Below are 25,586 nucleotides of genomic sequence, written 5' to 3'. Positions count from 1 at the left end.
ACTCCGCAGCTTTAACTGCTAATGTACTTTTAAATATTAATAATGTACTATTGACTTAGGTCATTTTAAAAACATAAAGGTGTTTTAAAAAAAAAAAATCACTCAGAAGAATAGGAGTAGAGGGTTTTGGATGAGTATTTTGGTGTCGGGAAAACATTTATTTAACACACACATATATATATATATATATATATATATATATATATATATATATATATATATATATATATATATATATATATATATATATATATATATATATATATATATGCTGTATGTGTGTTTCTTTTATTGAACAATTTTGGAAATGTTCATCTATAATCAAATTACATGCCTGAAATAGGGACACTAGGGTTAACCACATGAACCTTACCCTATAGCGTCCCAATTGTGGGTGAAGAAATTTGGAAAAAACGGAAATACCAAGTATAGAGCCATGGTGGAGCCTGGTCAACCTAAGTTGACAGGGTTTAAGTGGTTAATGTGGTTAAACTGAGTAACATTTCAACTCAACGACATGGGCTTCATCAGGCAATGATGAAGACCCTGTTCATGACACAATGACTGTATCAAACTGTCAATGAAGAGCGTAGTTCAAAGAGAAGATTGTGTGCACATCCCACGCCTGCATTTAGGCCAGGTGCTGGACATCAAGGGAAGAATCAAGGAAAAGAAGAAGGAAGTCCGCACACTGTTCTCAAGCTCCAAGAAACTCACTTTTTATTATTATTATTTGGCAATGTTTCGACCTTCTAGGTCTTCATCAGGCAAATATCAATGGCATATTTGGCACAAAGGCATATTTGCCTGATGAAGACCTAGAAGGTCGAAACGTTGCAAAAATAAAAAGTGAGTTTCTTGGAGCTTGAGAACAGAATGAAGAGTATAGACCAGTTTTGTCAAGTGTGACACATCTGGATGCTGCTGCTGATATCATGTAAAAAGGACAAACCTCAGATTTATCAGATGACAGCAGCAGCTATGAAACTAGGATAAGCTACTGCTTTTTGGGTCACAAGAAAAAAGCAATTAACTTTGAAATTCCCCCAATGAAAGTCAGACTACATTGATGCAAAGTTGTATACTGTAAACAACTAGGTCATTGTTGCCACTGAATAGTGATGATGTGAGGTAAGTAAGTAGCCTCTCTCACACACACACACACACACACACACACACACACACACACACACACACACACACACACATACACACACGCACGCACGCACGCACGCACGCACGCGCACACACACACACACACACACACACACACACACACGCGCGCGCGGCCACTAAGTGGTGTGAAGGATGTTGCTATGGTAAATATAGACTCCTGGACGTCACTTTGGTTTGGATGATTGCTCTGATGCTAGTGATCGCGAACTTAACATTACTGTACACTACAGGGTCAAAACCCGACATGAAGATGTTCATAACGTGCTGTTGAAAATACATGAACTAGTCTAGTGGCTAGCCGTTGCTGTTGAATGGTACAGTACTAGCTGTAGAATTCAACTCTCGTAGATGTTTGTATTTATGATTCTGACGTTTTCAATCTACGAGAGTTGTAGGGTTCACCCCCCATGGACACAGGGACTTTCAGCACTATACCCCGTAGACACTCCAAACATGTACAAATTGAGAATAAAGGTGCTTACCCCCATGTTCCAAATGTTAACTCTCGCTACGGGGCATTAGTTTAATGTAATAATCCATACATTTAAATAAAGACGTGTTTTAATGCCGTCTGTGGCCGATTCTGCCGGAAGTTCCCAATGGGTGGTATTGACGCGCCCATCTGGTGAAACCCAGAATTACACTCAATGTAAACAGGAAGTAAACGAGGGTGAAAAAATGGCGTTCGGCCACAGACGGCATTAAAACACTTATTTATTGAAATATATGGATTATTACATTAAACTACTACCCCATAGCGAGAGTTAACATTTGGGATATGGGGGTAAGCACCTTTATTTCCAATTTGTACATGTTTGGAGTGTCTACGCTACGGGGTATAGTGCTGAAGGTCCCTGTGTCCATGGGGGGTGAACCCTACAACTCTCGTAGGGTTACAGCTAGTACAGTACGGTACGGTGCGGTACAGTTAGGCCTACGTAGAGCTGAGCAGGGGTCACAAGCATACAACTACCGTTATAATCTGTGATGATGTATGTTGTACATTGAGAGACACATGTGAGCAGTAATAATAATAATAATGTAATCTTACCTGTGACCAAATCCAATTGATCTAAGAGTAAAGCCACAAACTGCCCCTGCGGAGCCTTATATTGATTGATTGAATTGATTGATGCCAATACTTCTGTACTTTTACTCAAGTAAATTTTGAATACTGGACTTTTACTTGTAAGAGTATTACGAGTATTTCTACATGATGGTATCGATACTTTTACTTAAGTAAAATAATTGAGTACCTTTTCCACCACTGGTGGCAGGTCTCTGCCTGGCTACGCGGAGTAGCCTACATCATGCATGTGTTAACGAGAGCGACCTCTTTCGGTAGAGGGCAGGGTGGCATAAAATACAATCTGACAATCGGTTTAAAAGGTAACAGGATAGGTGGGCACCAAGGAACTGAGTGGGCACCTGAGCACCTCGGTGTTAAATTGGCTATATGTTAAAAAAAAAAACATTTGGAAAATGTTTTTAAGTAAAGTAAACTATACATGATTAGAACATGCTTAAACATTCGACAATGAAGTATTTCTAAAATTGCTACAATTTGTATCTGTATACCAGTCATTTTGGGGCATAAACGAAAGAAGTTGAAGGATAAAATTAAGTCTGATAATGATGTACCGTGCATGATGTTCACATCATGTATACTTTACATTATCTACTTAAGTAAAGACCATTTTCAAGGGCCCACAATGTGTCGCCATGCCAGGCATTGTGAGCTTGTAGATCTGCTATTTTCAAAAGATTGTTATACATTTGAAAACCTGAAATGGTACCCTCTGTATAATGAGTAGCCTACTTTCTACTTTAGTACCAATATTTTGATACAAATACTTTAATACTTTTATTCTTTATACTGAAGTAAATTTTGAATTCCGGACTTCAACTTGTAACAGAGTGTATCTACATTGCAGTATTGATAAGAGAGAGAGAGAGAGAGAGAGAGAGAGAGAGAGAGAGAGAGAGAGAGAGAGAGAGAGAGAGAGAGAGAGAGAGAGAGAGAGAGAGAGAGAGAGAGAGAGAGAGGGGGGGCGGGCGGGGGGGGGCGTTTTACCTGCCCTACAGCTCTACGTCAGTCGATTTAACATAGGGGCGGGGCTACGAGGCTTGTTCAGGAACCCCTAAACCAATCAAAAACGCCCGTTGTGTTTCCTTGTTTACATATCATCAGGTGTACCAGTAACCACTTTTACAGCGCATTGTGGCTCGTTCTGCAAACTTTTTCTACACATGGCAAACGGATCTGAATCATAAGATAAACTTGGGTTTGCTGGTGTATTGTTGAGCTGTGGTAGATGTTTTCAGGCTGTGCCAGCTTTAATCCGCGAGGGGGCAAATCGGTTTCTCTCTCTAATCGTCTTCCTTTGAGTCTCGATCCCACATAAATTCACCTGCACAAACTAGAAAGTCTTGTTTCTCAAACAAGCTCTCCCTGGGAAACACCATGGACCTGGACAGGTAATATCTTCTTCTATAAGATTCCGTTATCTGTTTGTGAGGGATAGATTTGAATCAATAGTGATCAATAGATTTTACAATATGTCTCAAATTACTAATTTTCTTATTGCATTACCTAATTTACCTGAAATCAAAAATAGTCATTTTTCTTTTGCCTCTCAGGTTTATTGCACATATATGTAAGATGCCTTTTAAAAGTGAAAATGTGTATACTAAAATAAATAAAAATGTAATACTTTATTATGCTAAGAATTGTTTAATAGGTAAAATCCCATATTTGTGTACTTATGGTTTTAGTCCTGCTTCTTAACCTTGCAGAGTAAGAGCATTGTTGGACAGAAACGTTACCTTAAATAGTTGGATAGTTTCTCTTGTAATCACTAACTACTCAATGAATATTGTCAAGACATGGACAAGACAAATTGATTGTGTTGCAACTTGAATGTGCCTTGGTTCAAATGGGGATATGAGCAATTATTTCCAAAGTTAAGAGATCCTACAACACATCTCACAGGGAGGGCAGCTGGATATAAGTCTGGTGAGAAACAGCCTGGGGCAGATACGGTGGATTGGCAGGCGTGCCCTCTTTAATGACAGATACGCTTAGTAATAATAACACACCTCATGGACTCTCTCTCACCATTGTTAATATTTTTCAGTAAACGGTTAGTGGTGGTGGTGCCAAATGAGACGTCATTGCCCTCTAGAAGAGTGTTCAGCACTGAGGATGAGGCGTGGAAGACCTATCTGGAGAACCCTCTGACAGCTGCCACCAAGGCCATGATGAGCATCAATGGAGATGAGGATAGTGCAGCCGCTCTGGGTCTGCTCTATGACTATTACAAGGTGTGAAACAACGAAAGCACAATTTATACAATTTTCGTTTGGCGAACGACACAGTAGTATGAGGAAGTATGAATGAATTAGTTCTATAATTTTAATGAATATTAATAGAGGGATATTTATTATAATAAGAAGGATGGCATCAACCATCAATTTCTCATCAAGTCACTTACTACTAGCTGCATATTTGAGCCATGACTTGTGCATAAATAACTGTGTGTGTGTGTGTGTGTGTGTGTGTGTGTGTGTGTGTGTGTGTGTGTGTGTGTGTGTGTGTGTGTGTGTGTGTGTGTGTGTGTGTGTGTGTGTGTGTGTGTGTGTGTGTGTAATCAAAGGTTCCTAGAGAGAAGAGACTAATAGGCAGCACCACTAAACACACAGACATGGCTCCTGCAGGGGCAGATCATTCTGGGGACTTAGACACATTGCTGGACGACCGTCTTCATGATCTGATGCCTGTGAACCTCTCTGTAAATGGTTCCACTACTACAACAGAACATCAGGGCTCAAAGTATGGAATTAGTGGGCCAACAGGAGAGGTCAGAAGAGGAGTTGGAGTTGGTGTGGGGGAGAGTGCGATCACAGCTCTTGTCAAGACAGAGGGTCACACATCCACACCGGCATTTATGAACTCCTATTCAGGGGGTTCCTGCAGAACAGAAGGGAGAGAGCAGATTAGGATGATCTATGAACAAAACCATTACAATATGTCCGTCCCTGGTTTCTTGAAAGATGAGCTGAGAAGCACCCCAGTCAACACCTTTGAGGACTCGTACTGTGGAGCAGGAGAGGTGAGACGAGAAGGAGATGGATACCGTGACAGTAACATTGAGGGTACAGTGATCACTCAGTTTCCGCACCTTACTGTGGTGCTCCTTTTTAACTTAAATATTATATACTTGTTTCGCAGAGATACCAATCAAATCCTTCACCAGAGGTCGATGAATTATACTACAGCCAACCAGGGTACGTCACACATTTTTCGTATCCAGAAACAAATGCAATAGAGCTGCATTTCACAGATATAGACCTATCCGTACGGTCTCCACTTTCTAGTTGTGATGATTTTATTTCATACTTCATTTATAATGCAAAAGGCATGTTAACTCTTGCTTAATGATTTCCCCTCAAAAGTTATACTAAAACATGTTCTTATTTACTTTCAGTTCAACCTTCCAGTACTCTCTGGAGGCCAGTATGTCCCTGCGCCAGCGTCAAGCAGAGGGGCCCATGGCATACCTGAACCGGGGTCAGTTCTATGCTGTGACGTTGAGTCAAACTGGAGTCAGAGCATGCCTGCATGATTCAGGAAGCAAAGTGCGGATGAGTGGATTGCTGCCATCACCCAGGGCTGATAGGAACCCATGCGGTACAGAGCAATGCGCCATGGGAGTCTCTGAGATGTCGCAGCAGAGTGCTGTACAGGTGAGGCAGGGAAAGGTACACAATGATTAGAGAAGGTGAAGACTACTGACAATATTATACATCGCCTTTAAAAATGCAGACTCTTCACCGCATTATGGTTAGGTTTACAGGTTTTCTATTTAATAAATGTATTGACGTTTATTATGCCGTTTCTACTACAGAGTGTTATTATGGTGGTCTTTGGTGAGGAGAAGGGTAGAGATGAACAGCTGAAGCATTGGAAATATTGGCATTCTCGCCAGCACACTGCAAAACAGAGGGTCCTGGACATTGGTAAGATCAGTCACTGTCATCCACCATTTTAACATTGTTGAATGCAAAGCTTGTTTTGCTGAACAAACTACTGTACCAGAATCATCTCTGGAGTTGATTAGTTAAGTGGTATAACAGATGGGGAATACGGAAAGAGCCTAGAATGGCATCCGGCCCCGGGTGGGGAACGTCAAGAGGTAGATAATCATACCAACACACAGAAAGAGACAGCAGGTGGCAAACTTACAGGAAGGTCCAAGTAAAGGCCTCAGTGTTTTCCTGGGGTGAAACCTGACACTCTAGAGACAATTTGAATAACGGTCTAATCCAGATTCCCTTAAAAGCCCCAAGGAGCAGTCAGCCGCTGGATTGCTATTTGAATAGACGTTAACGGGAGAAATAGGCAGGGGCCTGGGGCCATTATGATCAAAGACAGACAGGCCTTAACTTGTGGTAGTGAATAGAATGGAATGGAATGAACTGCTGGGTGTCAAACACTGTAGGGAGTGCATTACATGTGGCATGTTTTCGATAAAGCTAGGTAGAATGTAATGAGTGGATTACATGCCCTCATGGTCAAAACTGGAGTGTCAGGATTTATTGATGTGCATTAAATTGTCTTTTATCCTTGTCTAGGCATATCTGGATTTGTAATTGAGAGTTTTTTTTGCTGGTCTTTCAATTTAATTTGAGTTAATGCGACATCATACGTAGCGTTTTCAAAGGATGTGGCATCACAAAGATACATTTGAGAATTTTAATTAAACTTGATGGTGAATTTGCAAAAAAACAACAAAAAAAAGACGGTTCTATAATCAAATTCCTAACATCCTCTGTCATCTGGTCTTGTTATCTGAGAATTTGTTCTTGCGAGACAAGTAAATAGTGAAGTGTGTTTGTGCATATAGATCCCTGATCCCTGAAATGTAAAAAGCAAGGCTGATGACAAATGTATGTCTAATATCTCGATTCTCGCTTCACCTACAGCTGACTACAAAGAGAGCTTTAATACAATTGGAAACGTTGAGGAAATTGCCTACAATGCTGTCACCTTCACATGGGACATCAATGAAGAAGCCAAGGTAAAAAAAACAAACCGAAGATAAATACAATTTAAATGTTCCATGTCTAAAAGTACCTAAAAGTGAAATGTGAATTTTAATCGCTTTCTCTATTCAGTGTTTGTTACAGTTCTCAAATAAATTGAACTGATGGCTACTTTACACCCTTCGAGGTAACTTGGATGCATTATCCACATGACCAAGTTGTTACATGAAAGATTGACATGTCTTTCATTCTATGGTGTGTGGCATAGAGGTTATGGAGTTCATTGTACTTCATTGTACATCACTTTGCTGAGCATATGCCATTTCCACCCATCCTCCTCCTTATTGTCTTCTAGGACAGAGGGAATGGTATGTTGTTTTGTCTTTGGTCATTACTGAGACCCCCAGTCCTAGATGCACTGGGTATACAGCAACAGCATAATAGAACTGCTCAGATTACACCAATGTAAAGGTGGTTACTCACAAAACAATGAAGATGAAGAACAAACAAAGTTCGTAGACACAAGGACACACACAGACAACCCAAGCCATGGGGGATTGTGGCTCCCATTTGACCCTAGTGTTCCTCAAACGCACCGAGAGAAGTAATTGCAGCCTTAAATGTATTTGGTATACACCTTCTCAGTAATGTAACAACCTATAGCAGTGATGGTGATCTAGTTAAATGTTAATATGTTAAACATTGAGGCATACAAGCCTCACCATGTATCCCTCAGTAAACATATTTAAGCGAATCACTGGCAAATAAGCTAAGTGGCAAGTGCTTTGACATACAGTACGTTAGGTGTCGATATTCACATCAGTGGCCTTGATAAATATTATGACCAAGTAAAATGGCCCTGTGGGCTCTGTATAGTTTTTTTGTTATGAACCTTGCTGTTGTGCATCTGTTGCGTGCACGCACACACGTCTCTCTCTCTCTGTATTTCTTTGTCTCTTTGTCTCTCTCTCTCCCTTTCTTTTATCTTGACTTGGACTCTATAGGCCACAAACAGCAAAGCGCAGAGGTCACTGTCATTAGAGACGTTTTCAAATGTGTGTGTATGTTCTGTCACGAAGAGGCTTCTGTCTCTAAAATTAATTGGGCTCCCAATCAGGCTATAATGAGCTGTGATACAAAAAGGATGCTTGGGGGAGGAAGGATGAGTTTGGTTTTTCATTTTGGCTGGGCTCAACTGTTGCCAAGCAACAATCATTGGCATTAAAGCCGAGCATGAAATGTGTTGGTTGTGGTGTACAATTGCTTGTTGCAGCCTGGTTGGTGTTGTGTTTGTGCGTTTTGTTTGTGCTAGGTTGAATCATGGATAACACTCCTGCAGTGTTTTATTATTTAGGTGGGCAACTGAATGCTCACGCAAAAATATTGTGCATATTTATGCAGATACACATTCCTACATACACACAAAATACCCACGCACACCACAACATCTAGTGCTGTGGGTGAAATGAATTTTATGAAGGTGTGTAGGAGGGTTATTTGTGCTCCAGGTCTTTTTCAGCTATCAACCATCACCGTTGCAGGCTCTGACATGATGTTGTTGCTACTCTGTAGTGGGAAAAACATTTTGAGCTGTGCTGAAGAATCTCAACCGTTATCTGTCCCTGCAGATGTGTTGCCAGGGCTGTTTTACCTGTTCAACTGGAAATGTTGTTAGGAGTTGATGTAGTTGTTTTGTAGGTTGTGGCGGCTTGGCAGAAAACAAGAAATTGCATCATGCAGTAAGGAAATATAAACTACCATGGTTTAGATTTCCAATACTGCGGGACATTATTTCTTGCATTTCAGCATTTAAAAAAATGGATTGTCATGTCATATTTAAGATTCATACTGTTCCCCCTGTTGCTGTTGCATCCTTTTAAAAAATGCAATTTAGCTTCTAGACAAGCCAGTGGAGCTACGTATTCATTGTATTTCATTATTGAAGGGAATAGAACCTATTTATATAGTGTCTTTATTAGAAGGATAACCCCTTGAGATATTTAACACCAATATGTATGTATAAAGGTTGTGACACACAAGACAAGCAGAACTATTCCTGGAACTATTATAACTCCAATTACTTTTCAGACATTTTGAGTGAAATAAAATGTGGTCACATATGCTCTACCATCCAAAACTTTGCTTACTGATTGGAATTAAACTGTTTAGTAAAGTTATATTCATGAATCAAGAATTGAACTATTGAAGCCTTTATGATATGATTTTAATGGCATAACCTTAGGTGGAGAGACTTTGGCTACGCATTGGCTAACCTACTTAACCCCATTAAGACATCTAATGAACCAAGCCACAGCTGACCAGAGAGCAAACATTACGCTACAATGCTTTAGATCAGGCTTCCTGGTTTTCAAACGGCTACATGCGGCTAGTGTGTTCCACATCTGGTTAGTCATCTCAGAGCCAGACTGCTGCTGTAAAACCCACTGAGCCTGTACTGATGCCAAGACGGATAAGCAGTGGAGGGTTTGCTTTTACCACTCATGTTTGAAGTGAGTGACAGTGGTACCTTGGGTTTGGCTTACATATTATAAAGTTAACTAAAGGGGTGCATTTAAAGTCCAGTTCACACCGACGATTCGCGACGCAACAAGTGGCAATTTGCAATCCCTTTACAACGTTGTAAAACTGGACAGTCATTGGCAGAGCCAGTTAAGTTTAATTCGGGGTGCTGAGGGTGAGCTTATTATTTGGGGTTGCAATTCCAGAAATTCAACAATTCTGTTTTAGGGGGGCGGTCCTTTCGTGCATCCCCCAAGTTACCTCTTGATTTAGACCAGGTTTTTGATTGATTGATTGAATACTTTACTAGTCAGAAATGTAAACGGCACGAGGTACAGTCATACATTTAGGACACATTGACACAAAAAAGTCCTGGGGACTTATTTCCATTGTGGTCCTATCAAGAGCTAACAAGAGTTACAGTAAGAGTTCTTCATTGCTAGATTCTTGACTGATTCATTTAGAAATGACCAATTTAGTTTCAAAATGCTCTATCAATCATCATCAATTGTACAATAAAACAACAACAAAGTATTCGTCTTTGAGAAGGGACGTTTTCTTTTTTTGGAAACAAAAACAAAACACTTTTCATCGGTCAACATTTCTTAGTCTTTATCTTAATAAAACGGGGAGATGGTGCCTTTGGTCTTACCTTTAATTTTAAAGTTAACTACAGGTGTGCATTTAATAATAATTCTAACACAAAACACCACAATCCATTCCCTTTCCTCTTAGGTGTTTATCTCTGTGAACTGTCTGAGCACGGACTTCTCCTCCCAGAAGGGTGTGAAGGGAATGCCTCTTATGATTCAGATAGACACCTACAGCTACAACAGCCGCAGTAACAGGCCCATCCACAGGGCCTGTTCTCACATCAAGGTCTTCTGTGATAAGGTGAGAGACCAACTATCTATGGCACTCTATTGACCATATTGAATATGATCATTTGTTTTATCCAAAGGTGCAAATTTGTAATTGATTGCTTCTATTTAGGAATAAAATGTTCACATGCTCAGTTACTGTAGTCTTTTAGCCCTGCTAGTAGCGGGACTTTAAGGACGGCTACCAACGGCCAGTCAGTCATTCTATCTGTCCGTGTCTGTGAGCCCCTCTTAAAATCGATGTACTGGCTGGATTGCCATGGAACGTTCTGTGCACCTTCATAGACGTACTAAGGGCCCCTACTAATTTATTGAAGATGAATCCTATTTGAGTGACCTCATGTCCTATCCTATAGTCTTAGCACCACCCTCAGGCCAAAATATCAACTTTTCACACAAGACATCCCATCATAATATAAATAGACAGATTCCAGTATGAATCCCCTACTGATTCTTCTTCTTAAGGAGCAGCACAGACTCTTGGGGCTGCAGGCAGGGCTTTTAGACAAGGCCTTTTTCACATTCTTTTTAGTCTTATTTTGTAATTAATATGGCCACATCTATGCTTTTCATAGGGGGCTGAAAGAAAGGTGCGTGATGAGGAGAAAAAGCAGTTAAGGAAGAAGTCAAAAGGTGAGACCAGTATGGAGTTTACATGACTCTCTAAAAAAAGTTATAGTAATTCTGATTCACCACTAACCCTCTATACCGTAGTTGACCTTAGTCTCCCACAGTGGTGTGTCCAGGGGGCAGCTTGAGGTGGAATGGGCCAGCCCTGGAATCTGACCAGGTTCCACCCATTACACACTTTTTGGATTCAGAAATACACTGAGTTTTTCCACAGAGAAAAGCCTAGTTTTACGAGCGTCTGAACATTTGTGACAGCAATGACGGATTAAGTCTTTGCTAAATGCGATGGTTGTGGCTTCTGGTACTCTACTGTAGTATAGAGTATTCAACACGCATCTATGTGTAATAAATACAAGTTATAATCATGTTAGTAGTTAAAGCTAATAATATATGGTTAGAGACAAAAATGGTAATTGCTATTACGACGCATGTGTGTTTGTGTGTGTGCGCAGTGCGCACGCTCATACTTAAGTCCACCCCTGCATAAAGGGTTGTTCACATGCACTATAACCATGACTATATTGTTCACCATTGTCTTTGTTAGAGTTGTGGTGTGGACTCTGCGATCCACCTGAGTTAGAACGATAAAAATAAAAAAATCTTTATAATTTTGTTATCGTTATAGTGCTTGGCGTGAGTGGTCCTTAAGTCAGTGCCCCACTTGGGCTTCCGCGCCACAGTCCAAAAAGTCTGGACACGCCACTGGTCCCCCAGGGCTCTACTTGATGCTCAAATCTTTCCCTCACCATCAAGTCTCAATTATGAAACAAATAAACAAGCAGAGATTAAATGTACTGAACAAAGAAATGTCATAAAAAAGAAAAAGAAAAGTGGGAACAAACCTTGTAGGGTTGGAAATTAATGCACATTTTTCTTTTGACCAGGGAAAAATGGCAACCCAGTGCCAATGTCTTCCATGAAGAAGACCGACTGCACTCTGTTCAAAACCATGACGGACCTGGACTCCCAGCCTGTCCTCTTCATTCCTGATGTCCACTTTGGAAACCTGCAGCGAGCAGGGCAGGTGAGGGAGCACTCATTAACAGTCTCTCATGCAGAGAAACACACATTATGCATACAAACACACACATGCCAGAATGTCAGACAAAATTGAGCCCTGGATCAGGATCCAACATTGCACAGTGTTTCATTTGTCTTCTTTCACTCCTTTTTGTAGGTCTTTGCCTTTAACACAGAGGAGGTTGAGAGAAAGAGGTGAGCGGCATCGTTTTGATATCATAGTATGCTATGCACCATCCTTTCACATTCTGCTGATTTAAAATTTAAAAAGAAATCTTGATAACATCACTATGCACATTTTGCATGCTGTTTCGTTAAATGGGTTTTGATTTTTTAATGCTCTCTGTTCCATACCAGTATATCTTCAGTAATCATCAGAAATCACAGCAGCATGAAATTGCGTGTCCATATCATGCCTGTATGATTTAGTACCATCATCTCACAGCATGACAGGTTTGGGCTGAGAGATGTTAGACACAGCGAATTTATACGTTATTATTGAAAAAGAAAAGCACTCAATGTTAAAATGTTCATCGTTCTTCTGTCTTAAGAGCGATCGTCTAATTCACGCTATTGTGACAGATCTACATGGGAAGACAAAGGGCTGTTTGTCTTTGACCACAGCAGATTGTGAATGTTCATTGATATAGGCTGAACTGTTTTAAGATCATAGGAGCGTCATGTTTCAAAGGTAAAACTCAGTGGTGTGCTTCCTCTATTTCTTTTTAACTGTGTGTGTTTCCTGTGTTTCAGTAGCATTGCAGTCAAGCGGGCCTCAAGCCGTACTGAGGAAGCTCTCTGTCCAACAAACCCAAAGAGGTCCAAAGCAGAGATTGCAAGGAAAGGTCTGTGAATATCCCTTGACCTTCATCACTCATGCTTAACTGTAAAACATTTTAATAAATATACAGGTGCACTCACTGTAAATTCACCTGATTATCATACAAATATGTTAATCAACTAATGCTATTTGTCAGAAATCCAATCCAGAGTCTACCCCAGCATGTTGAAGCACGTTTCACCAATCCAACAGCACATCATCCAATGAAGTAGCAGGACAGATTATTAGAACCATAAAATACATGTGCATTCACACACGATTTTGGTTGCTTTGATTTTGGAAGGTGGAAAAACATTACACCAAAGATTATAGGCCAAAAGTTTGTGTATAAAGGCTACGTGCCGGTTAACAAAAAATAATTGCAATATGCAAAACATGTGGGTCAAAATTCACAGATGGAGAACATTTGAATTTGTACAATTTAGGCATTTAGGCGTTTAGGTCAACAATGACCTGTGATCTGTCTACATAACATGCTATCTGTCTACATAACATGCATCTGTCTACATAACATGCTATCTAGCTACAAAGATAGATAGATAAGGCGATGGAGATAGTGACATAGCATGTGAGCTAATGCTACAAAGAAATCTGCTTCTTTGACCAAAGAGAGAGAACAAGAGACCTATATGTTACCATTACTGTAACAAGAGAGATAGAACAAGAGACCTATACTGTACCTCAGAGGTGTGGACTTGAGACTTTGACTTGAGACTCGACTTGGACTCAAGTCACAAATTTGATTGCTTTAGACTTGACTTGATCAAATAAAAAAAGACTTGCAACTCAACTTGGACTTTAACGCCAATTACTTTACTCGACTTGAGCCCCAATCACTTGTGACTTGACTCGACTTGCAAAACAATAACTTCGTCCCACCTCTGCTATCTGGTATGTCCATCCTTGAATGCATTATTATTTGATTTCTTTCTTTCTTTCACCCCATTCTTCACCAGTTCTCCTGTATGTGAGGAAGGAGTGTGATGAGGTTTTCGACGCCTTAATGCTCCGGTCCCCAACCCTCGAAGCATTGATGGAGGCAGTGAGTTGTCCTAATTGACTTTAGTTTACCTGGAGTGCAATATAGTGTGGATGTGCAGTTTTTGTTCAGATATAACTTGTTACATTTCAGGTACATTGATCTTGTCTAGCACAACATCTTCCTATTCAATTACTTATTTCATTGCTAATGACAGTCGGTCAGGTCCCCGTTTCAACATCTTTAAAATGCATATTACGAATAGAATAAACAGTGACATTGTGTTTCTCACAGATCTCGCAGAAATATGCTGTGCCCTTTCACAAGATGTCCAAAGTTTACACAAAAAGCAAAAAAGGGTGAGAAAGAGACAGTATTCACATAGACCAAAAGTAAAGACATTGCTCTCTGTTGCTTTTACTTTTATCCATGTCTTTATGTGCATCTCTTTAATCTCTCCAAGGATCTTGGTAAACATGGACGACAACATCATTGAAAATTACTCCAACGAAGACACCTTCATCCTGGCTATAGAGAGCTCTGCAGACTCTTTGCGGGTCACTCTGTCAGAAATCTGATTATAGAGGCCCTTGATGGTGTATGGATGCTACCCACAAATTATGCATTTCAAGAAGAACTTGAATATTTCTGTAGTTTCTTTAAGAAATTACAGAAATATATTACTTTTACATTCAAGACCATTTCCAATGTGGTCAATGCGTCTGTGATGTTTCATTAGAAGAATTTTCAACTTCATGCCAATACTGTATGTGCTTACCAAAATGTAATCCCCTGAGAAAGGACTCTTTGTCAACTCCTCTGATGAGTCATATTGTATGTCTATTCAGGTCTTCAGTGATTGGAATTCAGCTTCTATCAAAAGAACCCTCCTTCACATTTACTTTTCACATTTCTTGTTATTAAGTTTGCACTGGTGGGGCATGAAACATAAAATCTTCAACCTGCTTCCTTTACTCTCTGTCACTGCATGCTTTATGAATTGCAGCCAATGGCAAAATATTTTGTTATTTATGTTCACATCTGTTTTCTTCTCTTTCATTGTGCGTTTTGATTTTATTTTCAATTCAAGCTCAATATCTCCAGGATAATGTAAAATGTTATGGTTACCTTCTTGTGCAGTTATTGTCTTATATCTGGTTAGAGAGACTAGTTGTTACAATTTGTCAGGGTAAGTCGAGCCCTAACTGGTCTTTACGGTCTGTGGCTATTGGACATTACCAATGCTAACAGTACAACATTAGCCATACTAGCAATAACACCCAGTGTTTACACCTAGTTCCCAGTGTTTACATGGGAGCAATCTGTATGAAAGTATCTGAAAGCTTCTCAAGTATTTACCACTTTGTTACATGTTTTGTATAGTCTCTTTTAAATGATTAAATAAATCTAGTTTTATATACAGCTTTTTGTCCCTGATTCAGGATTTGTTGTGGTGACTTTAAGGTAGACAATAAAGCCATTGGAAGAACACCTTTCTCTTTCTAGGGTGTGGCAAATGCTCTTAAAATAGAAAGAGCTCCACTATGGGACTAGCATCCAGTGCATCTTATAAACATGATATTACATGATTGAATTCCCTTTCTGCCTAGTCTCACGTAGCCAGACAACTATTCCACAATCTCCGAATGATTTATTGCGTATGGCCGGAAGCATTTGAAAATTGTGGGAGGCAACAGTCTGGCCATGCAAGACTACTTTCTGTCTAACTGAGTACCAGTACATTAAAGCTTACTGTCATGGCCTTCACTTTTGACATGCTACAATGGGATTCACAATCCCACTCTAGAGTGTTATGTAATCACAGTCAGTGCTAATAAAATTGCCTAGATTATGCAATATATAAAGGCTAGTGCACAGACATTGCAGATGTAATTCTTATTTTTTAAAGCTGACCCAAGAAACTGAATCCCGTGTTTAAAAAATAAACTACTGTCACTACATACAGGATATCACACAAAACCTACAGAATGTAACAATTACAAACATTTTGTTCAACAGATAGTAATTGTACAGAATACAATTACACAATACTGTTTTCATTTTTATTTGGCACTTGATCACAAGATGCCACTGTGTTTATTAGAAACTAGCCGGGTACCCAGCATTGTTCGGGTTATTGTGCGGTTGGAAAAGGCACAAAGTAGTTGGAGGGCAGCCTATGTTGTCAGTCATCTCCCATTGGCAGAGACTTAGAGGCCAGTCTAGGATATCAGTACAGCATGCAGCTGTGACACACACTACTAACTTGGGAGAGATTGGGGACCGTATCTCCATATTTGGGCATAATGGACAACTTCAACTTTATTATATAGAAGTTACACCTGATGCAGATTAAAAGTAAAACAAAAGGATAAATATAAAAGAAGTACAATGAGACAATGAAATTGCGGCAGTGTGATACTCAATGAACCCCCTGTGTGTCTGGAATAAAGTTTGAATTTAATTGAATTGAACTCAGTTGTTTCAATGTGGATGATGTTTGTCTTTGCAAAACAGCAATTATTCAATAAAAACTAAACAAGATTGGGTTTACATAGTAACTTCCATGTGGATCTCGGACTTCATGTGGATTTTCTATGACGTCCGTACTGTGACACCAGTCAACTCCATGTTTGGGCAAGGTTTCTGCCCAATCCGACTTTCCTGTATAAAACACAGTACAGTTCTAAAGGTTAGTCATTACTAACTACGCTCTCTTGGAACCTAAATAAAGAAGGAATTAATGTCCAGCATTTCTACAACATAAAATAAAGTAAGGTCAATGTCAGGATTCCTGGATGGAGTACGGTGTGACTGCAATTTGGGAGAGAAAAGAAACCCTATTGCTTCTATAACAGCTGGAGTTCTGTTCTTCACTGGTTGGTGGATTATCATTGATGCAGCAGTTCAGTACCCAAATGAGGAAGAGTTCCTTCATGCCTATCACACATGTGGAGTCATCGCTACAGTGGCATTTTTCATGATAAATGCTGTATCAAATGCCCAGGTAAAAGGAGACAGCTACAATGAAGGCTGCATAGGACCGACAGGTGCTCGTATTTGGATGTTCATCGGCTTCACACTGTCTTTTGGCACCCTCATTGCCTCAATGTGGATCCTGTTTGGAGACTACGTAGCGCTTCAAAAACTTGTTGTGTACCCTGGTGTTGCGATTTTCTTCCAAAATGCCTTCATTTTCTTTGGGGGTTTGGTGTTCAAGTTTGGACGTACAGAGGAACAGTGGTAGTAGTGTGGACTGTCTGTGTTGTACATTGTTATACACTCTGCTTTCTGTATTGTATAAGACAATACGCCTTAGTGTTTAATCACCTTATATCACTTTTTTTTTTGCTTTCAGATTAGTACCAACACCTCTGCCGCCCTGACCCTCAACGCAGGAGCCCCCTGTGCCCTGAGCACCCTTCTCTACCCTCCACTGCTTGGCCACACACACGTCCAACTTAATTAGTAAAGTTAGCTGACGACACAACAGTGAAAGATAGCCTGATTACTGACGTGACGCCGATGAGAGCCTACAGGAGGGAGGTGGCAAACCTGACACAATGGCGGCCAAGAGACCAACCTAGCCCCAAATGTCGACCAGTCCAAAGAGCTGATCGAGGGCTATACAGGAAGACACGTGCAGAGAGCACACCCCCATCTATATCGATAGCGCCGCTGATCAGCAACTTGGTGTCCACATCACTGAGTAACTCACCCGGGACGCACATCGACCAGGTTCTGAAGACACAACACACAACAGCTACACCTCTATTACCTCAGGCAACTGAAGAAGTTTGGTATATGCCCCAAGGTCCTATGGGCCTTCTACAGAAGTACCACTGAGAGCACCATGTCTGGCTGCATCTGCACTTAGTGTGGGAACTGTACCGATCTCAACAGAAATGCAGTGCCGAGGATTGTGCTTTCCTCCATTCAGGACATAGTGTCAGCAAAGCTTACAGGCTTATCGAAGTTCCTAGCCACCACGGCCAACCATGACTGTTTCAGATGCTACCAAGTGGCTTCGTAGCCCTAGAGCCATTGCCATTAGATAGCTATAGCTTCTTCTGGACAATTAGGCATATGAATGATCTGATCAAAGAAAAGAAAAATAGGACTGGGAAACTTGTGGCTTGCCTCTAGGGGATCAGAGGTAGGCAGCCTGTGGGTTGAATATTGCCAAGTATACTGGCAAAGGTCACTTTACAGCTGTCTCTTATGACCCGAGGTGTGAGGTGCCGAATGGCAATTCGGATGGACCAACGTTTTCCGAGAACCGAACAACCACAAATATCAGGAATATGTGTATGTAATTATCACTGTGTTCAGGAGATTGTAAGCATTAGCTTCCCTGATTGACCAACCCAAATCGCCAGCTTCACGGATTGGCTTCACGCCACGTTTGCGCCGCATAGCCAATATAGCCCATCATGCATCACCCCAAGTAGGCCAGCACCTGGAGGAGTAAGAACCTTGCACCTAAAAGCACCATAAGTGCTGGGACAACGGTCAAACTGTTCTCTATTGATTATTCCTTTTTTCCCCTGTTAAAGATTTTCTAGACTATACTAGATCTAGTTCTAGGGATCTAGGTTAATGTGCTCTCCATATGGGCATGTTACGTTTGTGATGCCCGTCCACCATCCACCCATAAGGCAATTTTAATTAAATAAAAGATGTTTACGATTATGATTAAAGCTCCAACAATGGAACCAAATCATTTCACTCTTGTGTACCTGTACACAAGACGTAACAATAAAGAAACCTTGACTTCATGTTGCCAGTCCATGATGTCAATCACCTATTATGTACTTATTATGACGTGACTCCATAGCTTGATCTCAGCCTGATCTGAGTGCCATTGAATTCCACTTTATTATAGATTAAAGTTAAAAAAATCAAAATATATAAAACTTATAAATGTGTGGAGTTGACTACTTCCTTGGCCTACTGGCACTGCAAACCAAGAACCATTATGCTAAATGACTGAAGAGACGCGATATGGGGAATCTCTTATGATCGGACAGAACCACTTTAAAGAGCCCAGTGGATAGCCCGCTGGGCACAGCAGGTAGCCCACCAGGTAGAGCCCTGAGAGCAGGGGATTACACGTTATCCATGAAAATAGTCTTGAAAATATTTTATGTCGTTTTAGCACCATTACATAACGGTGAGTGACATGGGAAAAGGAGAGATAGAGAAAAATCCCAGTCATGAATCTGTTGCATGGGCCTCAGTGTCAGGAACGGAAGCCAACCAAACCCAGGAGATGACAATGATGAAGTTGATAAGACTTTACTTAGACACATCAGTAACTAAATTCACTTGACTACTCTTTACCCAGCACTGCACATGTAGGACAGCACAGTCTTTATAGCCTCAGGAGCTTATCACCCAACCAGGCTCAGCTGGTCCTCACAGCTGACAGCACTCAGGGAGAGGGTCAAATAAAGGAGATTGGCTGAGGGGAAATAGGAGCAGGACATGGGACAAGGGGCAGAGGTATACTCAATGGCAAACAGTCAAAACAGGGCGCACTACACGGGCGGACAGAGGTCGTGATCTTGACACTCTGACAGTGCAATAACTTACGCCACATGTTTCTGCTATTTAACTTCAAGTCCACGTTAAAGCTGGAATGGGCATCCCAATGCTGGTAGATTGTGTGTGAAAAGCTGTAAAGAGGACAAAGATGAGGCTGATGAACTTTATGGGAACATTTTGAACAATATCTATGTAAGCCGCACAGTAGCAAACTGACCACTGCACTGTGTGAATTGCACATGAATGTCATGACAGGATTCAGTTCTTCACATGCATCAAATATGTAAAATGAAAAGCACATAATTGATGTCTTTGCGGCTAGCTGTGGATCAGAAAGACTCCCATTGACGTGGTCTCCTGGGAGTATATCCCCACTTACCTAGATTGCATTCCATCTGATATGGCTGGTGCTTGGGAGGGTCACATCATGTAGAGGTGAAAGTTGTCATCTCTAGGAGGCAACTCCCTCTGGATTTGAGTAGTCCTACCACTCCTCTCCACGCCCACGCCCATGTGTGTACGGTACTAGGGGGAAGAGGAGCATGTCTCGCCCGAGGCTCACATAGGCCTCCAAACTAAAAGTTTGTGTAGGTGTATCTGTTATCTGCCACCTTGGTCTAACTCAGTGGTTCTCAACTGGGAGGATATTGCAAGTGGGCCCCAACTAATTGGCAAAACGCAAAGATTTTAATTTAAAACAAAATAAAATAATATAATGGTATTTTTCTTTAAAACCTTGAAAAATGAGTTATCATTGTGATGCAACTTCAAGTAGGCTACTATGTTAGTTCCATTGAACCAAGCCGGAACACAATTGATTGATTGATCGTAAGATGCTCTGATAATGCACTTGGGCTTGAAATGTATTGCCCCATTCTATTTTATACAATATCTACAATATCAGTAATTATTACTGGCTATAATACACCTAACTCAAACATTTTAATACTGATACTCTACGTATAGTTTGATAATAGAAACAATAACAACAATACTGCTACTACTAATAATCTTATAAAAATAGAATAATAATAATACATACTAATAATGATATACGTGGAAAACAATGAACCAGTTACATTTCACCTCATCACCTCAATTATATGGTTTCTAAATGCAATCATTCCAATACTAAACACTGACTTGCTTGACAACAGCTAAATGGAGTGTGGACTAGAATATTCAATACTCAGTAGTCCCATCTGGTGGACTTGCAGCACATTACAACGTTGACCCGATTGCCTTTGCACACCATTACAATGAGATCAGCACCACATGCAAGATAAAAAAAAAAGCTAACTAAACCTACTTACATTATGCAATAAAACAGACAACATCAATGCTAGAGCACAAAAATTGCTGATTTAATTCTTGCTTTTTAAAGTCGACATCCTGTGTTCAAAAACTAGTCACTACATACAGGATACCATACAAAAGCTAAAAATGCAACAATTACAAACATTTTGTTCAACAGATAACAATTGTTCAGTATAAATTTATACAATACTGTTTTTTGTTTTTATTTGGCACTTGACAAGATGCTATTGTGTTTATCAGAAATGTTACACCTGATACAGCTTTAAGGTAAAACAAAAGGAGAAATACGATAAAAGCAATACAACGTGACACTAACATTGCAGCAGTTGTGATCCTCAGTTGTTTCAATGTGGATGACGTTCATCAATACAAAACAGCAGTTATTCAATACAAACATTCAAAAATGTTCCTAATTTTCAGTAACTCAAGTCACTTTGTCAGACACAGGGGTTTTAGGTACACTCAGTCAGGTTTGAGTTTCCCAGAACATCTTAGCAAAGAAATATTTCTCATAGATATTTTTTTCAAAATAAAAAAGAACCTTTGCCTATAATGACATGCCCAAAATAGGGACACAGGATTGAAAGTGGCCAATATCAAGTTGACAAAGTTTATGTTAAAGCTAAAATGGGAAACCCAGCGCTGATGTGTGACCATCTCTAAGGAGGACAAAGTGAAGGCTGATTATTTTTTAAACACTAGTAATATCTAGTAATACTTGGGTAAAATTTTCATTCATGCTAGTGGGATACTTAATCAGAATAGAGTGTGTAAAACATATAGTATGGAGGGACTATTGTCCATACTCACATGGTGGCCATTTTTCTAATAATTACGCCATACCCCCCCCCCCCCATAAAAATGGCCGCTGTGTGAATATAGCCAATTGCACATGAATCTCATTACATGATTCAGTCTTCTAGTGCATCAACAATATGTTATGTCATCATGGCTCAAATCCCTGTTGGAGGTTGGCAGAGATCAACTATACAAATGGGTCACAATTTAATTTAGCTCAGTCAAAAAAGGAAAAGCACACATCTACGTATGTCTATACAGCATCCACATTTTACAGTGCACACCTACAGTACAGTATGTGTTCTTCTACTTTCTTTTGCTTTGTGAAGTTATTCCTTTCAACCACTATGTAGGCTTTGGCAGTATATGCTTTATACAAACACACACTGACTGGTGGTAGTATAATGATAACCAGGGTTCGATTTGTACAAGAAAACAGAGGAGGGGACATTTTCTTAACCACTCAAGCCTTAAATACTTTGTCCTACGACGAATATCAAACAAAGCCGGTCTACAAACATGCGTGTCATGATGCTAGCTTCTAGTTCTACTGTTTTTTAAATGAAAAAAAAAAAAAAAAAAAAAAGAGATTTGGAACAACTTGCCCAAAATATGGACGACAAAATTACAAAATTGTGAAATTGTGATATCATCAAACATAAATATCGAACATATCAGTCTACATTTCCCAAAAGGAAATGCATGTATTTAATTCAGTTTGACCAGAAGCAGGGATTAAACATAATCCCCAATGGCGATAAAAATGATTAACTAGAGGGGGGGATATTAAAAGCTGAGGCATGGATCCCCGCCCCCCCACACACAGCAAATCGAACCCTGATGATGACCATATACACATACAGTAGCTGGTTTAGAGCTGGACGGCGGCTCTGTCCTTAGTCACTGATATTGATATACATACATGCACATAAGTCACATGCATACATGTGGTTTAGTCCCAATGCTTATCCAGCTTATGAAAAACTGTTCAACATGCGCCATTTATAACACCTAAAAAGACATTTTGTCTGTTCATTCTTCATAAAATAAAATAGAAAATAAACAGATTTGCATGCGTGATATCCCCTAAAAATAATAATATTATTTTTTAAATAATACTTTGTTTTAACAATGACCGTTTTTTGGAGAATTGGACATTTAACTGAAGTATTTTTTCATGTTTTATGTGCTTTGATTTATCAACACACCAGGAAAAGTTTTGAACAAATATTTGCAAGGAGTTGCTAGTTTTCTACTTTTCCTTCAGACAGAGGTCAGTTACAAACCGTAATTATATCATGTTTTCAAATCAAATGTTCAGTGATATGCAGAAACCCCATGAGAGGAGGTTTAGATGCAGGGCTGCTTTTTTATCCTTCATTACATCTGCGATCATTCACAAAGTCAAAACTATTCAAATGGGTGTATATACTTATGCAATAGACAATATCAATTCAACGTTTTCTTCTTGACTCTTGAAATCCCAGCACGAAATATGAATAAAATGAGTTTGCATGTCAAGTTTGCAAAAACACAAACACAGTCTCACATTGGGGGGAAAAAGAAGAAACTAGAACCAGTTCCTTTTCAGAGAAAAGGACAAACATCAAAACTCCTTTTTGCAGGTTAAATAATCCCAACTAAAAAACTATGTCCTTTCATTCAACATCCCCACCCACCGCTATTATCATCATAATCATCTCTCTCTCACGTACTCCCCCATGTACACATTCTGACTATACACAACAAGAGCTCAGAGGACCCGGGTTTCCCCACTAGGAACTTGGTAGGGCACAGAGAACCAGGCAGATACCATAAGAAGGACTCCAGTTCCTATATACACAACATACTGTAGGCCTTCTGTGTACAATGACATGCCAATGAGAAAACGGCAGGATCCAAGTCAACTACAATCTAGAGGCAGGAGCGGGTGGTGTTCTGGGGAATCCTTTGGGGGGTTCAGTCTCCACTTAAGAGGGATTTAGACAAATTGGTCTGAGAAGTGCTGGAGAATCTGTCTCCTGTGCTCTGCTTTCGAATCCTCAGTGCATATTTGAAGGCCTGTATTCCTCTTAATCATCATCATCCTCATCATCATCTTCATCTTCTGCTTCTTCTTCAGTCTTCTCCATGTGGAGGGTAAAGGCTATTTGAACTGATCCAAACAAGCACTGCAAAGGGTAATCTACACAGTTAACAATCTGGTTGCATTGAATCATTTGTGCCTCAGTGTTGGGCAGTGGTGGAAAAAGTACTAATTCTTTACTTAAGTAAAAGTCCAGAATTAACAATGTACTTGAGTAAAAGTACAAAAGTATTGGCATCAAAATGTACTTAAAGTACCAGTAAAAGTACAAACACAGTACTTCTACATTGCAGTATTGATACATTTTACCTTAGTAAAACATTTGAGTACTTTTTCGACCACTGCTCTTGACACAAACAATATTTAGCTCCATGCAAAACAAACAGAGGCTTACTTACCATGTTGACCCCCTAGTTTAGAACTGTCCAGCACTGCTGGGGTCACACTGCAGCAGGCGGACGATGGAGGGGTCACTCTTCGCTCCTTTAATAAACTCCTCCAGCGACAGCTTGCCTGGAACACACGCACACACACACACACACACACGCACACACACACACACACACACACACACACACACACACACACACACACACACACACACACACACACACACACACACACACACACACACACACACACACACACACACACACACACACACACACACACACACACACACACACACACACACAAATGATTAAGGTTAAGGAGTGATTAACGTTATGTCATTTCTCCACCATTGAATAGTTGTAGAGCAGAGTACACACAAGACACTATGACATTATGGAAGCAAATATTCAGCAAATATACTGTGTGAACTATTATTCTTATTCTTATACTTATTCTTATTATGTCACTGGTATGTTTGTCTTAGTCTCCCAACAGTGACATTAGGGTGGTGTTTATACTGGCAGCTCCCAGAAAAGCTATTAACACCTTTTTTTTAAAACATAATGAAGGTTTTCACACAACTCAGAGTTGGATATTCAAGAGAAAAGTCTGTGACTTATTTTCTTCACTCTTTCACGTGTTTGCGTTACTATGACTGAGGCACACTTCTCACCAAGAGGTGGCAGTATTGAGTCAGCATTTTATTCTCCTTTTGAGGAGTACTAACTCCTATCTCTCGCACACACACACACACACACACACACACACACACACACACACACACACACACACAAGTACTCTCCAGTACTCGTGATTCCAGTCATGAGAACCAAAGAAAGACAGCACAGTTCAATGACCGTGAGGTCAATATTCTCCTCTCGTCTTCAGGCTCTCTCCTTCCCCTGCTACGTTTCTCCTCCTCCATCTCCTCTCATCTTCCCACTGTCTCTTCACTCATCATCACACACTCCTTCCCTCCTTGTCATAATACCTGTATTTCTGTCCTTTCCATGCGTGTGTGCATGTGTGTGTGTGGGGCGCATGCCTGTGCGTGCATGAGTCTGAGTGTCTATCGACATGTCACATATAAGTGCATTGTGTTTTGTGTATGATTGCAGGTCAGTGGTAGCTCTTGTTAACATTGAAGTGCACATAGACTGAAGTACATGACTCAGTGATGGAGAAGCTGTGCGCTGTGTTCAATAACAGCAGCAGACAGCCACACAAGAAGTACTACAATGGACCTGTTAAGGGTCCATTTGGTTCCATGTGCACACACAGGGTTACATTAACATTTTAAGTCAGTCCATCAGGTAGCATTAGTACGCCATTCACAGAGCAGCCTTCTGATGA

The 25,586-nt window shown here is 40.2% G+C and overlaps 3 protein-coding genes across 6 annotated transcripts in view; 2 read left to right on the top strand and 1 right to left on the bottom strand.

The window, feature by feature from the left end:
- The first annotated feature begins 3,368 nt into the window (after positions 1-3,368).
- On the top strand, positions 3,369-15,514 carry LOC311041491 (grainyhead-like protein 2 homolog). 2 transcript variants are annotated; one of them, XM_084051884.1, is made up of 15 exons: positions 3,369-3,654; positions 4,314-4,500; positions 4,833-5,288; positions 5,408-5,463; positions 5,664-5,922; positions 6,084-6,195; positions 7,162-7,256; positions 10,477-10,635; positions 11,198-11,255; positions 12,137-12,276; positions 12,430-12,467; positions 13,029-13,117; positions 14,070-14,155; positions 14,387-14,451; positions 14,556-15,514. In XM_084051884.1, exons 1-15 carry the CDS (start codon positions 3,641-3,643, stop codon positions 14,668-14,670), a joined length of 1,929 nt encoding a protein of 642 aa, XP_083908010.1. In that variant the 5' UTR covers positions 3,369-3,640; the 3' UTR covers positions 14,671-15,514. The 2 variants fall into 2 exon arrangements, with proteins under 2 accessions (XP_083908010.1, XP_083908009.1); XM_084051883.1 differs by having other exon boundaries at positions 13,026-13,117.
- A 1,185-nt stretch (positions 15,515-16,699) lies between these two features.
- Positions 16,700-17,339, top strand: LOC311041832 (transmembrane protein 50A-like; the record flags this gene model as incomplete). The annotated part of the gene is made up of 1 exon (XM_084052317.1): positions 16,700-17,339. Exon 1 carries the CDS (start codon positions 16,875-16,877, stop codon positions 17,337-17,339), a length of 465 nt encoding a protein of 154 aa, XP_083908443.1. The 5' UTR covers positions 16,700-16,874.
- Positions 17,340-20,984: 3,645 nt separating this feature from the next.
- Positions 20,985-25,586, bottom strand: part of LOC311041487 (neurocalcin-delta A) — an 83,300-nt gene continuing 78,698 nt past the window's right edge. For all 3 annotated transcript variants that reach the window (XM_084051876.1, XM_084051877.1, XM_084051878.1), the window contains 2 exons: positions 24,239-24,353; positions 20,985-23,925 (listed from right to left, as the gene is read on the bottom strand). In XM_084051876.1, coding sequence (XP_083908002.1) covers positions 24,256-24,353 — 98 coding nt within the window. In that variant the 3' untranslated portion in view covers positions 20,985-23,925; positions 24,239-24,255. The remainder of the gene's footprint in view (positions 23,926-24,238; positions 24,354-25,586) is intronic.

This window comes from Gymnoscopelus microlampas (genome assembly GCF_963454915.1).
Source record: "Gymnoscopelus microlampas genome assembly, chromosome: 3".
NCBI lineage: Eukaryota > Metazoa > Chordata > Actinopteri > Myctophiformes > Myctophidae > Gymnoscopelus > Gymnoscopelus microlampas.
The sequence above is the reverse complement of the archived record's forward strand: the minus strand, read 5'-3'. Positions and strand labels throughout refer to the sequence as shown.